Raw genomic sequence first — 14,485 nt, 5'->3', positions numbered from 1 at the left:
CGTTTTTCCCGGGTTCCAAGGGGTATACATCCAAACTGGGTTTCTTGGTAATTTTATAGCACTTGAGTTTGCGGATTGATTCTTCTTATTGCCTTTAAATTGAGTATGGTGTAAGTATGTATTGTACATAAAATCATTTCAAAACAGGCATTGAAGATAGTTCAGCTCATTGACCCTTTGAGCCTCTTTGAAGTGGAAAGCTATGCCAATCATTCACCCATTCTGCATTTTTCTTTGGCCACAGCTCACGGAAGACCGGCTCATATTCCTCCAGGTCCACCATGGATGTGCGTTCTGTGTACTTTCTCATTTCTTCCTCAGCTTCCCGAACAATGACCCTGTCTCCATCGGCTCTGATACACCTCCACCGGCGATGCATCAAATTTGTGATGTCAGCTAACTGCATGGGACAGACCTCGACAACCATGTTCAAGTCAAGGCGTTGCAAATTGCGATTTTCCCCAATGACCGAAAATATTTCTCGTGCAAGGGTAGCGTCGACTGCATAGCTAACAAGGAGCTCTCGTGCTTTCTCGGTGTCTGAGACCAGAAAGCTTGATGAAGATAAGCCTGTATCCTCATCTTCCTCCCAGCCTTCGCAAACAAGTTGTAAAGACAAATCGGTCAGATGAGGCATGCCGGCAATAATTCGGTAGATTTGAACCTCCTCGTGGTTTCCCTTTGTGCGTGCAACGGGGAGACCTAGATTGCACAGATTTGGGCAGCTGTCTCGAATTTGGGTGATCCACTCTTCTGAAATGGCGTTTCCCTCTTCGTATGTTTTAGCTTCCGTCCAGAGGGATAAAGAACATAATGAGTCTGCATGGCGATCCAGGATGGCTTTCAATGTTTTCTCCTTTTCGCAAGACGTGAAACGAATGCTCTGTAACGGAGGGAGAGAGGAGATGAAAGCACTCGCTGCTGCATCAAAATCCCGGTAAGCAGCATCATCGCTGGGATCAATCATCTCGAGGACGAGGGCCTTCAGGGATGGGAATTGGCATTTAGCTGCCAGTACCACGGCGTCAACCCTGGCATCAAGCAGTTGCAAAGCCTGAAGATTGGAAAAGTTGCTTTGCACAGTCCAGGGTTTGAAGATATCCTCAGCAGCGGGGCTCAAACTCAGCTCCTCTAAATTTCTCGGGTGCAAATTCGCTTTTATTTTGCTAGGATTTGACGGGAAAAAGCCTTGCCAGGGTTGCAGCGGTTCCAGCTCATAGTCATAGTCCTTGATGAGAATACGAACAGTCTTCAGATTAGGGGCCAACCCAGACGCGAGTTGAATTGCCGCCTCCTTGTTGTATTCAACATGACCATCTTTGTGATCATTTGAATCTTCAAACTCATATTCATCATCATCGTGGAAAACAGGCACCATGATGGTCGAAAGGGAAGGTGATGTAGCAAGCGAGAATTCATAGTCGCTGATGTCTTGAGGCTCCAGTGGGTTATAATACAAACTGGGCAGTTTGAAGGCGAAAATGTGTAGCTCACAGCGTGGAAGTGATTGATGTAAGATGTCTAGCAGACACGGTGGAAACAGGGTCTCACAGCACCAGTTGAAGTCCCGGAGGCCTTGAAGCTGTTTTACAAAATTTGGCAACAGACCCCAATCATCACGTGCTGGTTCCTGGGGGGTTGAGCTCGCATCATCTTCACCAGAATCGTCACCATGAATTTGCCTCAGACGGCGAGCCAACTTGACATCGGAGACACGTTGCGCGCGTTCTTTGGGAGTCTCGGGATCATGTTCAATGGGAATCAGCTTCCCCAGGACTGTCAATTGTCGCACGGCGGTGAAGGCAGAATTCTTTCCCAGAACTTTAATCAATTGACGAAGCTCTTTCGCAAGCTCTGCTCGGCGAGCGACGAATATTTCAACGTTTTGAAATCGGTGTTTCATGGTGGCGATCTGAAATGCCTTGCATGTCTGAGCCAAGGCCCGTATACTGGGCAAGTCATCGAATGCCACAGACCCGCAAATCAGCTCCAGTACCTCCTGAGGAAGCGAAATGAGAGTGTGCATTTCGGGCAGAAACACATACAGAACTGAAAGGCAGGAATGGCTTTGGAAATAGGGAATAGGGAATAGCGGATAGCGGTGGATGATTTTGTGTTGATGCCTGAGGCATCATACGATTCTGCCTCTCACAGGTTACAAATCAACGGATTTATGAAGTTCAAATGTTCCATGTTAATCCTAATTATGAATCTCAATTAAGGACGCCTTCCCAATCATCCTTATACTTACTCGCCCGCGGAACCCTGTTCAAGTAGGCCCCTCCTAGTACCATTCGCCAAAATAACCAAGAACCCAATTTTCATCTCCACCATACTCCTCAGTCGCTGGGTCATAATTCAGACCTATTTGATAGAAAATAATACATCATAGTCAGCCTCGTGTATTAAAATGTTGATAGGAGCAAAGATAAAAAAAATTCAGCTAACTCACGTTTCCCTCTATAAGCAACTCCAGGAAGAGCTACATGCTTGTCGAAATAAGTGGGATTAAATACTGCATAACCCACAGGAATCTCGTATGGCATGGGCTCCGAGTCTGGCTGGCCGAAATTTTTCTTTTCCTGGTAGTTATAATTGAATTTACAGTAAAATTCCTGAGCAGTGTTAGCCGGGATATCGAGGACATCGGCCTTGTTCAGACAGTAGAGATATTGCGAGCTATATGATGGATTTCAGGATTAGTATACGATCCAAAATTGAGAAAAATAAAGGAATCCAGCAAAACGCTTACTTGAAGTCTTTGCAGGCAAAGGCATCGTCTTCCATGAGGTTGAATGAAACCGGCATCAAGTCATTGCTTTGAATAACCCGAAGGAAGTCTTTGACCTGGAAAGTCATCCCGTTGGTTCTTTTCATTGGTACCTCAAAAACATATGCCGCGTCCCGATGCTTGCCATCGTACTTGAAGGGCTTTATGTGCAATTGGCCCACGTGACTTGGTCCCCGTACACTTCCACTGTTGTAGGCGTTCAAGTCGAAATGGAGATCTATCAATATGCCTTTGGTGCCAGCAGCTGCATAGTCAGTAACATATTCCTGTTCATTCTGGAAGGTCAGTCTGGCAACACAATGATTTGCCGGGATATCTAGGGATTTCCCTAACATTCCTTGATGTAGGAACTCGATGGAGAACTTTGAAATATTCTCGGATCTTATAGACAGAGGGATATCGGCCATCTTTGTAAAGGTCCATTTTCTAGGATGTCCAACGGGGGAAGCAGCTGAAGAATCAAAATCAATAGAGTATTCAGCAGAAGGGCCAAGGGCAGCTTTCTTAGCTGGCGGTTTCTCGCTCTCAGGGACCGAGTTCGATCTCTCGTTTCCCGTCATTCCAAAGGGCGTTAGTTCAATTGGTATGGATTGGGCGTATATTATATGAATGAGTCTTCAAGAGTTTGTGCAAGTAAGCTGGAGATTTGGATATAGCAAGATTAAAGTCAAGAGGCTGGAAGAAGGATTTATATAAGAGGATTGTCGGTCTTTCAGAGGATAATTCGATCTATAAGTTGTAGTGATATTTCCAAGTAGAATTACAATGGATTGATTGTAAAGAGCCAAAATAACCTTGAAAGGGACTGATAGTAAAGCTAGTTACAGAATCTCAACATAGACTTGAACTTGCTTTTTTTGACAGCGACTCTCTTTATGAACCCGAAAATAATCTCACAAGCATGAAAGATAGGTATTTAAGGCTTTGCGATCGTGTGCCTCAATTACAGGGGCTTTGTTCCACCTAATTTCTTTGTTTCATTCCACTCTCTGCCTAACATAATCAGATTCAATCATTGTCATTATCATAAGGTGTAGTATTATGCTTCTGGCAGACCAGGAAAGCCCGCTTTCATTGTTGCCTCGATCTTCGCTTCCTTTGTTAATAATCAATTTGGAAAGTGAAAGCCTCCACATCTCTTTCATACGATGCCTCTTTCTATGTATATCCCCAGGCGCAGTGGTGTATGCAATGCCTGTTTAGCTTGGGAGGCTGAGCCATACCCAATCAGAGATCATCATTACCCTCCCCCAACATCTGGTTTCGGCAATCTTTTAGGCCTCCCCGGCCTGATCTAATTTTCACTTCTGGTTCCCTTCAGCTGTATGTATTTCTTCGGCACCCCGCCAGAAAGCTAGCACTTTTGAGCTGAGCCGTTATTTTATAAGCGGGGTTGAGGAAATCGAACCTTTGAAACCCCCAATCAGAAGCCTTTCTCGGATTCCCCGCGCCATGTTTGTTTGATGAATGTTCTCAATGCTGCACTTAAGTAAGTTCAAATATTATGTACATACTCTAGATAACAATCCTATGTGATGATAGTGTCCCTTGACATCGTCTCTTCTCATATAGCAACCATGTTAATTTGAATTATTCTTGATCCAAACTTGAGATCACTTCAGCAGTAGAGTCCAGTCTTGCCTATCCTGCGAGCCAAATTGCTAATGTTCACTAGTCTCATCCCAATAAGTAATCATATTCTTCCATGTAATGAAATCCAAAACCCTCTGCCTACTCACTGAGCTCGAGTCCGATTCCATCACGTCTTCAAACATACGCTGTAGTCTATGCCTCGCAAAATGGCACATCATTGCCATATCATTGACAGCCAGATCTTGCCCGTCTTCACGAGCAGCCCAGACATTCCCTATCTCGCTGTTCCAGTACATTGGGGCCCAGCCCCACTCGTCTTTGAAAGTATTAGTTTCCATCATCAAGAATGCAACATTAGGATTGCTGTCTGCACCCATGCCCCCTTCCCATCCTGGTGGGTCAGTGCGGAACTCGGAATCTGGTTCCTTCCAGAGCCGTATAGGCATACCGAGGCAGACGGTTATCGGTGAGATTGATCCACTGCCCAGGGAGATCTTGTTTGCTCGGGCAATATCAACGGAAACGAAAGGCACAGACCCATGAAGCTTTACCTCGCCATGACAACAGATTTTCACGCCACGAACGGTTGTCGGGGCACGGTGTTGTAGATCAGGGACGCTTTCCCTGATATGCGTGTTTTGGTAGCTTCTTAAGTAGTCCATTAGATGCCGGAAGTCGCCTAGTGTTATGTCGGCATAATCCTCTTGGGGGATCTCTTGCAGGGCAATCATAGGGCCACGGTATGCATGTGGAGTGGTGGATGTGCAGGACGCTCTCACAGAAGCTGATATACTTCTGTTTGTTTTTGACCCATCTATCAAATAGGCCTCGCGATGTATCAAAGAGACGCAGTATCCCTCCTTACTCGGGGAAAATGCTACATATCCAGAGCCTAGATTTCGACATCGTACTGGGTTATGTTCAATACGCATCACTCCTTTGATTGGTTCATCCGTTCCAAGATAGGGATAGGGATCAACCTTCGTCCATCTAATCCCGTCCTCGTCGTATTGGTGAGAGTATCGAATCCATATCAAACACGGCTTTTCTCTGTCAACTGGGAAGAATATAGCCCGTTTGTGTTCCGGAGACGGTCTATCACGCTGAGTAGCGAATTGTTCGCAGAGAAGGCTGTGCGAAGGAAAGTCACTCTCCCGACAGTCTCCGGAACAATAGTATGTGCTCCCACACTGTGCACATTTTATTCCGGGGCTTTTATTGCACATTACGCAACAGTCCTTCAGTTCGAAATTCTCGAGCGGGTGATACCTCGATTCAGTTGTTGGTGTAAATCCCTCACTTTTTGGTATCATGTCCAGTCAGTTCTTTAGCATTCAACGATATGAAAGGATATAAACTCACAGTATGAGTTGGTCTTTATGCCGGATTGTCTGTTTGTCTTTAAAAAACCTCAAGGCTTGTTCTCTCTGCCGCCAGTCTTCAACAGTGAAGTGTGAAAAATCAGACACTAATCCGGATTGCTTGACATTAACATGCACAGCGAGGCTTTTTTGTGTAGGGTGCATCAGATCGGCAACAAACTCCTGAATGCGAGCTATAAGGCTTGACTCAACCCGTCCGAGAGTGGCCTCTATGGCATCTGAATTCGAGCTTGGCACGGCCCAGGCAGGATAACAAACACCATGCCTTCCACGCGTGGAAATTGGACTTGGCAACGCACCAAGAAAGGTTTCACAGAGCAAACAGGTCTTTTTACTGCATCCAAAGTAGTTTAGAGTAGGCTGATGTGCACATTTCTCCTCGTAGTGCATCACCAGCTGCATCTCAGCATGCAGATAATATGCTTTTGCACAGGCCTGTTCAAACTTCTGGCCAAAGGGTGTAAGTTTCGGGATCACATGCTCAGGTGTAGAGCCCATCTCCAGTCGTTCCCACGCCTCGAATATTCCAACCACGTACCTGGCTTCCAGTTTTGTCATCGATCTAGACGGTATGACTAAGATTTTACAGTTTCCAAACTGTGGCTCTCGAACAGCTATTGATGCCAATAATCTGCAATCGAGCAGTGGTCTGGCAATAAAGCTTAACTGGCTCCAGAGCTTCAAGCCAGTCGGCGTCCCAAAGGCATCTGACAACACCTGTCGAATTTGAGTTGATTTGAGACAATTGTAAGCTTTTTGTACTATCATAACTCGAGTATTATGTTTGATGGCTTCCATATCAGTATTGAATTGTCGTAGAAGATTCGTAATGGTCGTCCAAGATTCAACTTCAGCCTCCTGCCCAAGCCATCGTAGAGAACTCCAGTCAGGAAAAAGTTGGCTAGTTTTCAGGGTTTTCTGGAGATCTTTCACCCAATCATCGATCCGTCGGGACATGTATCTTATCGCTTTTAGCTCGAACTTTGAGAGGGAAGTTGCAGTCGTGTTTGAACCCATCCCAGCTCTCACTTTGAGTTATCAGATGCTCAAAAACCCGCTGCCATGATTGGAGTAGCTACATACCTCTAGCATTACTGTCCAGATATTCCTCCAACATCTTGCAGTAGCTCATTCTCTCATTTTCTTCATCTGAAACAAAGCCATCGTTTCTTGTTATATCGACCTCCACTCCTTCTTCCCCTTCACGTATCGCTGCAGCGGTAACCCAATCCCATCCCTTGCAGGGCGACAGCAGTTGTGCAATACAGTCCAGAAATTTTTGCCGAACGGAATCTCGAGAGCTTGACAGAATGACATTCTTCTCTGTCTCGTAGTCTGTCTCATAATCGCTCGAGTCATCGGCGTTGTTGTCGCGCTCGAGGTTGTTCTGATCTTCGTGTAGTTCTTCATGTTTTCGGTTGTTTGTGAGATAGAAGAGGATATGAGCAGCCCAGACGATGCGTGCAGTAGATTCTCCGGGTGAGTATACTGACTTTCTATCTAGCCCGAACATTGTGCAAGGTAATGTGACTGCCATCGGGAAGTAAGTCAGGGTTCGTTGCTCGAAATCGATGGCGGCGGCCAGCTCGTGCGGGGTAGTAATACAAGCGGCTATATAAAGAATCAGGTTGATAGTATAGAGGGAGTAAAGAGCTACTGCTGTATTCGAGTTCGTTGTAAGGACTAATAGTACTACACGAGCCCACTGTCACGTAGTCGTTCTAAGAGTAACGTGTTATTCAGTACAAGCTGATTTTATATATTATAAGTGAATAAATGCTATTCCCATGTTAGCCAATTTAAGAGGTACGGACCGTGGATCATCCAATTGTAAAGCTTTTTCACGCGATTCCATGTGGCTTTACGGTGTTCTTACACTAGCTTAACGATCATGGCATAGCCAGTATTGGACGGTTCTGGCGACCTTAAAAGACTAGTGCTTTTCGAATCTGGTTCCCGAGAATTAATTCAAAAGGGTTTCAAGTAAAGCTGATTTCGAGAATTGCTGTAGGCGATCGGGAGATATGCTCCATATGAAGAGGGGTGGCTAGGTGGCCGACTGGCTTGGAAGTTACGGTGCGGGACTATCAATGAGTTCAAGAAATATTGAAGTCAATAAAAGTAAGCTCTGCAACGCGGCTGAATGAATTTTTACCTATATCCTCGGCGGGATGTCACATTCCAAAATCTTTGATGAAGTTCTATCTTTCTTATTGACTTAACTGTCAATATGATACTTGCATGTAGAGGACTCAAGATCACGCCCAGAGGGATACCGAGGTGGTCGATCCAAAAGCCTCGAAGCAAGTTCAATAAGAAAGGCCTGTGGGAAACGTGATTAACGCCAATCATGGAGCCATCCTCTGTGCCCAGGGTGTACATATCCGTAGGTAGTGTGCGAATTTTAGCGTATGTAAACTGTGGCACGTGTTGATGTATGCATATTCTATTGCTTCTCCAACAGGAAGCGATGATGACCCATTTTGAGCCTTTGAGGCGCCTTTCTTGATGATAGCACCTATAGTTAAATTTTGGAGCATTGAATTCAGGGTTGAAAATTTGGTCCCCGAAGATCCATGCCAGAACTAGGTCAATGTATTTGGCATTTCCAGGGTGGCCTGTTTCGGTCGCAAAGCACCAGAAGTGTGCTACAATAAAGCCAGTGTAGATAAACCTCGAATATCTCTGGCTTGTCACCTGGTAGTTGAAAAGTGCATTTCAAAGACTCCTGCCATTCACCTGACATGGCCTTTTTAACAAAAGGAAGAAGAAGTACGGATTAACTCTTCGTAGACGACGTAGGCTTCATGATAATCTCCTGCAAGTGGGTCGATTGTCCTTCCTGAAAAGCTTTATGAAAGATTAGCGCGGAGAAGAATGAAAATTTATTATTTACTTATTAGCCTCATTTTTGGGCGTCCGGATTTTTTCAAAATGTTCTAAGGCATGTTATTGTCTTATTCGAATTAAGGGTCATTTTGTGTGACCGAAAATTCGAAAATGCAGGCAAAATGGCAGTGAAACGGTGGTTTCGTGATTCAAATGCTGTGGCAAGTCGCATCACAAAAAAATAAGAGGAGTCCGTATCAACAACGATTTTGCAGCAAGAGAGAAGATGCTAAACTAAATCCAACAAGTTTTATCCCCTCCCACTCTTATAGGACCATATCGTAAGACAGTCAAATATGCAATGAATCTTCAAATCTCCCGGAGATTCCCGTTAAGGCAAACACCCAGATCATGCAAACATGCCTCCAGTAGAGAAGTAGAGAAGTATCGTGGATCTGGTGAAATCGTTGACTCATGATTGTCCAGGCATCCAATATTTTCTAATATTCATTAATAAAGCTGTAATGAGCTATATGAATAAATGTTCCCACGTATCCTTGGCAAGAGTTGTTCTTTGCAAACCAAGTCTGTTGACATGCACGCGAGGTATTTCGTGCCTGAGGCTTTCATTACAACCTTCATGCCTCAGGTGTGATCAAGTGATGAGTCAGCGTCATAACCTTCCCCCAACTGGAGAAAGAGAAAGTGTTTCTGTTCCCTAAGCCACCCGCAATTGGCGGGTTCAATTGCGTGTGTTCCTAGTCATAGACTGCGGGGCCCTCAGCCCACTTCAAGCCCCCGGTCCACAGTCCTCCATAGGGTTACCACGGTGCAAAGGCCCAGACTGGATCTGATCTGACACTCCGCATCCCAATGATGCGCAATACCGGTTTACGGGAAAGAGATTCAGGGCGAATCCTCCACACCCCCATGAAAAACTCCTGATTTTTTCCGACTTACTTCCAGATTCCCCCTCATCACCTTCTCCCGCCGTCGCGAACTGTTTCATAATCACCCGGGTCATGACGTCAAGCGCGACCGGATATGCCGCACAATAGAGAGGACTGACTTTCGACGACCCGGGATCAGACCTCGATTACCCGATGGTTCTCGTGCCATTCTCGGCCGAACTTGACTAAGAAAAAGAAAATAAAAGAGGGGGGAAAACTCATGAGGTGATTCACTCATGCCTCCGCTCTTCGGACATTTTTCCTCATGAAGAGCTAGACATTTTCTCAAGCTGAACATCGTCAAGTTGCAGTGGACACTTTGGTTCCCAAGTCGGTCCAGACATGAAGATCCATTCCTCCAACTGCCCACCCGTTAGCTTTCTATTGGTTGGAAAGTGGTAGCTAGAGTTTTACCGTCCGTTGCACGCTCATGGCGGATACGCAAAAAATAATAATAGAAGCGGATAGGTACGTGCTTGCCCTGCAGCGGGGCATGGTGGAGGGGTAGACAGGACTGGACTTTGTAGCAGCTCTGATTTGTGAACTGGGACAGCAATTTTGGCTTGACCCAGTTTACGTTGCCTCCACGGGTGATTACCAAAGTACTTGCGAGGCATGAAATTCTCTACATAACAGAAGTAAACATGTACATTTTCATGTTCCATAGATATGGGTACAGTGTTGAGAAGTAAGGGTTATCGTAGGAAGTTAACCAGCCATGGGTGATACCTACAATGTGTACCATAACTCCTCCGCCCATAAACATAAATCCTTGGTTTTTGACATTTGGCCCCTCCCAAAGCCTTTTTCTTTTTCCAGATAAAATTGAATAAAACTGGATCCCGGAAATCAAGTCCCTCTTATAAAAAGGCTGCTGCCAACTTAATCTCTTGCGCCATCGCACCCCCGTGTCAACTCATCTGCAAGCAATCGCATTTGCTATAGGCCCCAGGGTCTGACTGTCTCCAGACTAGGGCAGTTTAAACTCTTGATTTCTATCCAGCGCATTTACACACATAATTTGCTGGCTCAAGCTTCCCACCCAAATTACGAATCACCTTTGCCACTGTTCCTGAATAAATCATGTCTAATAAGCCGATCTATGTGGCTGCGCACCCGCGCGCATGCTCTACTGCTTTTGAGCGAGTATGTGAAAATCTTATATTCATTGAGCTAGGAGCTATGAGTTGTGAGCTATGAGCTACGAGCTAATCCAGTACAGGTCTTCATGACTCAACGCGATACCATTCAGTGTGTCCATGAGCCTTTCGGTGATGCCTGGTACTACGGTCCTGAGCGACTGGCCGACCGCTTTGAAGATGACGAACAAGCTCGTCTGGACAGTGGATTCAGTAACTCGACATACCGCACTGTGTTGGATAGGCTGGAACGTGAAGGCTCCGAGGTCCGACCCTTTTCCCTGCGCTGAATTTTCCCCCCCTTTACCCCTGCCGTGTAACATGTAACCTACACCTGTACACGGGTAGTGGAGATCACCATGTATTTGCGGGGTCTTCTTTCTCATGAACCCAGGACCGAGAAATCGGTCCTGTCGTCGCTGTCATTGCTGGACTGTTTTCGGTGAGCAGAAACTTACCGTCATACAGGGAAAGAGAGTCTTCATCAAGGACATCGATGCCTACCTACTCCCGCCAGGTGGAAAACCAGCAAGCATCGCCCCCTCACTGCGACGCATCAAGCGTGGTGTAGGCACCAGCGACGAATCGGCCAATGGTGTGACCCATACCAACGGCCACTCCGTCGGTACAAACGGTACCTCGAACGGAGCGAACAGTGTCAACGGCCATGCCAACGGACACAGCGAGAATGGTGTGAACGGCGACGCCAACGGCAACAGCAACGGAGCCAAGCGCACCCCATACCCGTACGACACGCCCAAAGAACCTGGAAACCCAACCGTGATGCCTCGTGAGATCCAAGAGCGTTTCCACTGGGCATTCCTGATCCGGGACCCGCACCACAGTATCCCGTCGTACTACCGGTGCACAATCCCGCCCCTGGACGCAATGACAGGCTTCCACAACTTCGACCCCAAAGAAGCGGGGTACAACGAACTGCGTCGCCACTTCGAGTATCTGCGACGGGAAGGCCTTGTCGGGCCCCGGGTTGCTATGCGGCCGGATCTATCGCCTGAGGCTGGTTCCGAGGCGGATAGGGAGACTGTTCATGAGATTTGCGTGGTGGATGCGGATGATATGCTTGACGCGCCGGCACCGACTATTGAGGCGTTCTGTCGTAGTACTGGTGTTCCGTATACGCCTTCCATGTTGGAGTGGGAGACGGAGGAGGATTATGCGTTTGCATGTGAGGCTTTTGAGAAGTGGCGGGGATTCCATAATGATGCCATTGAGTCGAAGGGTTTGACTGCTAGAGCTCATGTAAGTCTGGAGAGATCAGAGAAAGGGAAAGGAGAGGAACATGGCTAACTTTCTCAGAAACATGCTCCTAAGACGGAGGAGCAGTGGGATGCTGAGTGGTTGAAGAAGTATGGGCCTGAAGGCGCCGCTCTCATCCGTACGACTGTCGACCAGACCATTGACGATTACCTTTACCTGAAGCAGTTTGCCATGAAGGTTTAGATTTTCATCGGAAGTGACACGAAAGAAAGAAAGAAAAAAATCAAAAAAAAAGGAATCCTGGGGGAAGAATGGGGAAACCCCATGTTTTGAGCATTAACCCACGAATATTGCTTTTCACCCTTATGAGAACTATTTAGTCCGAATCACGCCATCTCCACCCGTCTACGGAGACGGTGGGATTGGTGGACGACGTGACGATCCTGCATCTTTGTGTTTCATTTGTGCTTTGTCCTACACCGACTTTGTATCTGCAGTTTATGCGAGGATGTTATGATTGCTGTTCTTTGTGTGTAGGAAGATTGAATATCGACTTCTGGCTTGGCTTGCTCTGGAGTAATGTGGCGTATACATAGATAAAATTCTATGTTAAGCGAGAAATATGGCTTACTTAGATATTATACGGAGGATCAATTAGTGTTTATATCTGTCTAGATCTCCCGTGAAGCTATCCCTAGACTACGTGGTCTGGGGAACGCCAACCTTGGCAACGTGTCCGGGTCAATGGGTGTATTATCCAACCAGTACCAGCCATTCCGGGCCTTGATCCATGTGACATTTTCTTACTTCACTGATCTATACGTATATGCGACTTCCAATGGATATCGAATACATTTAAACCATCCATTCAAACTACAGTCCATGTACCACAATCATCCAAGGTCGAATCAAGCCTATAATTCTTCGGCTCACATCTAGCGCCAAGACTAACGCTCCAAGCCATAAAGGCCCCCCAAAAGGGCCAATTGACACAAGCAAAGCAGGCAATCCCAAAATACATAATCAGGTGCGAATGACCTCACACAGCGCTGTATCCGCCCCTCGTTCCGCCCCCTTGTAGCGTGCCCAGCACGCGGCGAACCCAGTCCTGGAAAATATACGGGATATCACGCAGATTATCGCCGTGGGGAAGAAGATCCCAACCACGAGCGCCGTGGCGGTTGTAGTTGAGCCATGAGCCGAAGATGAGGTAGGCTGCGACGGCAAGGAAGAGACTAGTACATTTAGCCGATGATCATGCAAACAAGCAAAATGGAGTCGCAAAGACAAAGGAAAAGAGACTCACATGATAATCAACCAGGTAAAGAAACCCCAGTGCTTCGAACTATCTCCAGAGCCAGAGTTCCCGCCGTCGTAATTGTCACATGCATATCTTGTCCGCCAGTTCAGTTTCAGTATATAAACGTTATCGTCATTCGGTCCGAAGCTCTTGAACTGTAGACTTGGGTCCTTTGACACCTCGTCCCGTCGTCGTTTCTCCACATCTTCCGTATTCGCCAATCCCTCTAATCCGGATCGGTCGGGGTCGCACTGGAAATCAATCACAGCTGCCGCAGGCTTCTTCTTTGCGTCTGCCTCCTCCTTGTATTCACCACCGGACATCTTGATGCGCACGCCTTCCTGCGCCTCGTCGATTTCCTTTAGTTGCGTGACTTCCGGATCCTTTCCGCCTTCGCCTAGGTGCTCGAGACCAGCGAGGGAGTAGGCCCAGTGGGAACCGCCGCCATCTTCAGTGGATGTTTTGATGAATCCGCAGACTACATACGTCAGTTCAGTTCAGAGAGATTCGCGCGACAAGCATCCCGGCGTCAATGCGATACTCCCTGTTCGGAGCGGTTGGAGAATTGGACACGTACTGTTCTTGGTCGTCCCGCATTTACCCTCCGGACGATTCGCCGCGCCCTTGAGGTTATTGCAGATGTTAAGCACGTAGGTCGTATTGGTCACTTGACCTGCTGTCTCGTTTCCGGATGAGTGCACAATCTCGTGAGTCCCGCGCAGTCCACTGAGATCGTATGTATGCTCCTTCGTCTTAACGTCGGCGCAGTCGAAAATGTAGCCGGATGCGAGTGGCAATAGTGCCGAGAGTAGCAAGGCTCCACTTGATTGTATTCGCATGGCGGTGGTCTATCGTGTGTGACGGGTGATGAGTGGGTTCGCGATTCCAGTCGGGAGCTCAGGAGCTTTGGAGGTGGCTTCGTAGCTGGACTTGGACTCTGTAGATCCAGTCTCGGTCTCGAGGGGCTTAGGGAGCGGAAATGAGTGACTGGGTGGATGGGTGGTGGTGGAAGCTTGTGTTAAGCTGAAGATGGAGGATTTGCGGAGGTGTTTTCGTTTCTCCGAGGTGGCTTGTTACTGGCTGCTGAGTGAGCTATAGGCAGCACATCAAGGGGTCACCCAACTGCCCGACAATCTATCTGCCTTAGGACTCGGTCTGGACAGTCGGAATCTTGGAAGTTTCAAGATATGATTAGATGGAAGGTTTTGAAATGGAGTTTGTCTTTGGGTGATGATGTCACCCGACCGGGAAAAGTGACATTGTCAGTCTGTAACGGAGTACTC

At 47.0% G+C, this 14,485-nt stretch overlaps 4 protein-coding genes across 4 annotated transcripts; 1 reads left to right on the top strand and 3 right to left on the bottom strand.

The window, feature by feature from the left end:
* Positions 1–166: 166 nt before the first annotated feature.
* Positions 167–3,351, bottom strand: N7520_004471 (uncharacterized protein; the record flags this gene model as incomplete). The annotated part of the gene is made up of 3 exons (XM_057138405.1): positions 167–2,049; positions 2,453–2,679; positions 2,753–3,351. The coding sequence occupies 3 exons, from the start codon at positions 3,349–3,351 to the stop codon at positions 167–169; spliced, it is 2,709 nt and encodes a 902-aa protein (XP_056996612.1).
* A 1,101-nt stretch (positions 3,352–4,452) lies between these two features.
* N7520_004470 (uncharacterized protein) lies at positions 4,453–7,377 on the bottom strand (the record flags this gene model as incomplete). Its single annotated transcript, XM_057138404.1, has 3 exons — positions 6,850–7,377; positions 5,747–6,788; positions 4,453–5,683 (listed from the first exon to the last, which is right to left on the bottom strand). The coding sequence occupies exons 1-3, from the start codon at positions 7,301–7,303 to the stop codon at positions 4,453–4,455; spliced, it is 2,727 nt and encodes a 908-aa protein (XP_056996611.1). The 5' UTR covers positions 7,304–7,377.
* A 3,251-nt stretch (positions 7,378–10,628) lies between these two features.
* Positions 10,629–12,145, top strand: N7520_004469 (uncharacterized protein; the record flags this gene model as incomplete). Its single annotated transcript, XM_057138403.1, has 4 exons — positions 10,629–10,691; positions 10,768–10,950; positions 11,153–11,944; positions 12,002–12,145. 4 exons carry the CDS (start codon positions 10,629–10,631, stop codon positions 12,143–12,145), a joined length of 1,182 nt encoding a protein of 393 aa, XP_056996610.1.
* Positions 12,146–12,941: 796 nt separating this feature from the next.
* On the bottom strand, positions 12,942–14,041 carry N7520_004468 (autophagy-related protein 27; the record flags this gene model as incomplete). Its single annotated transcript, XM_057138402.1, has 3 exons — positions 12,942–13,137; positions 13,209–13,680; positions 13,780–14,041. 3 exons carry the CDS (start codon positions 14,039–14,041, stop codon positions 12,942–12,944), a joined length of 930 nt encoding a protein of 309 aa, XP_056996609.1.
* Between the last annotated feature and the right edge of the window lie 444 nt (positions 14,042–14,485).

This window comes from Penicillium odoratum, assembly GCF_028828045.1.
Source record: "Penicillium odoratum strain IBT 22623 chromosome Unknown utg000004l_segment0_segment0, whole genome shotgun sequence".
Taxonomy (NCBI): Eukaryota; Fungi; Ascomycota; class Eurotiomycetes; order Eurotiales; family Aspergillaceae; genus Penicillium; species Penicillium odoratum.
Note: the sequence above shows the minus strand (reverse complement) of the source record. Positions and strands in the feature narration are given on the sequence as shown.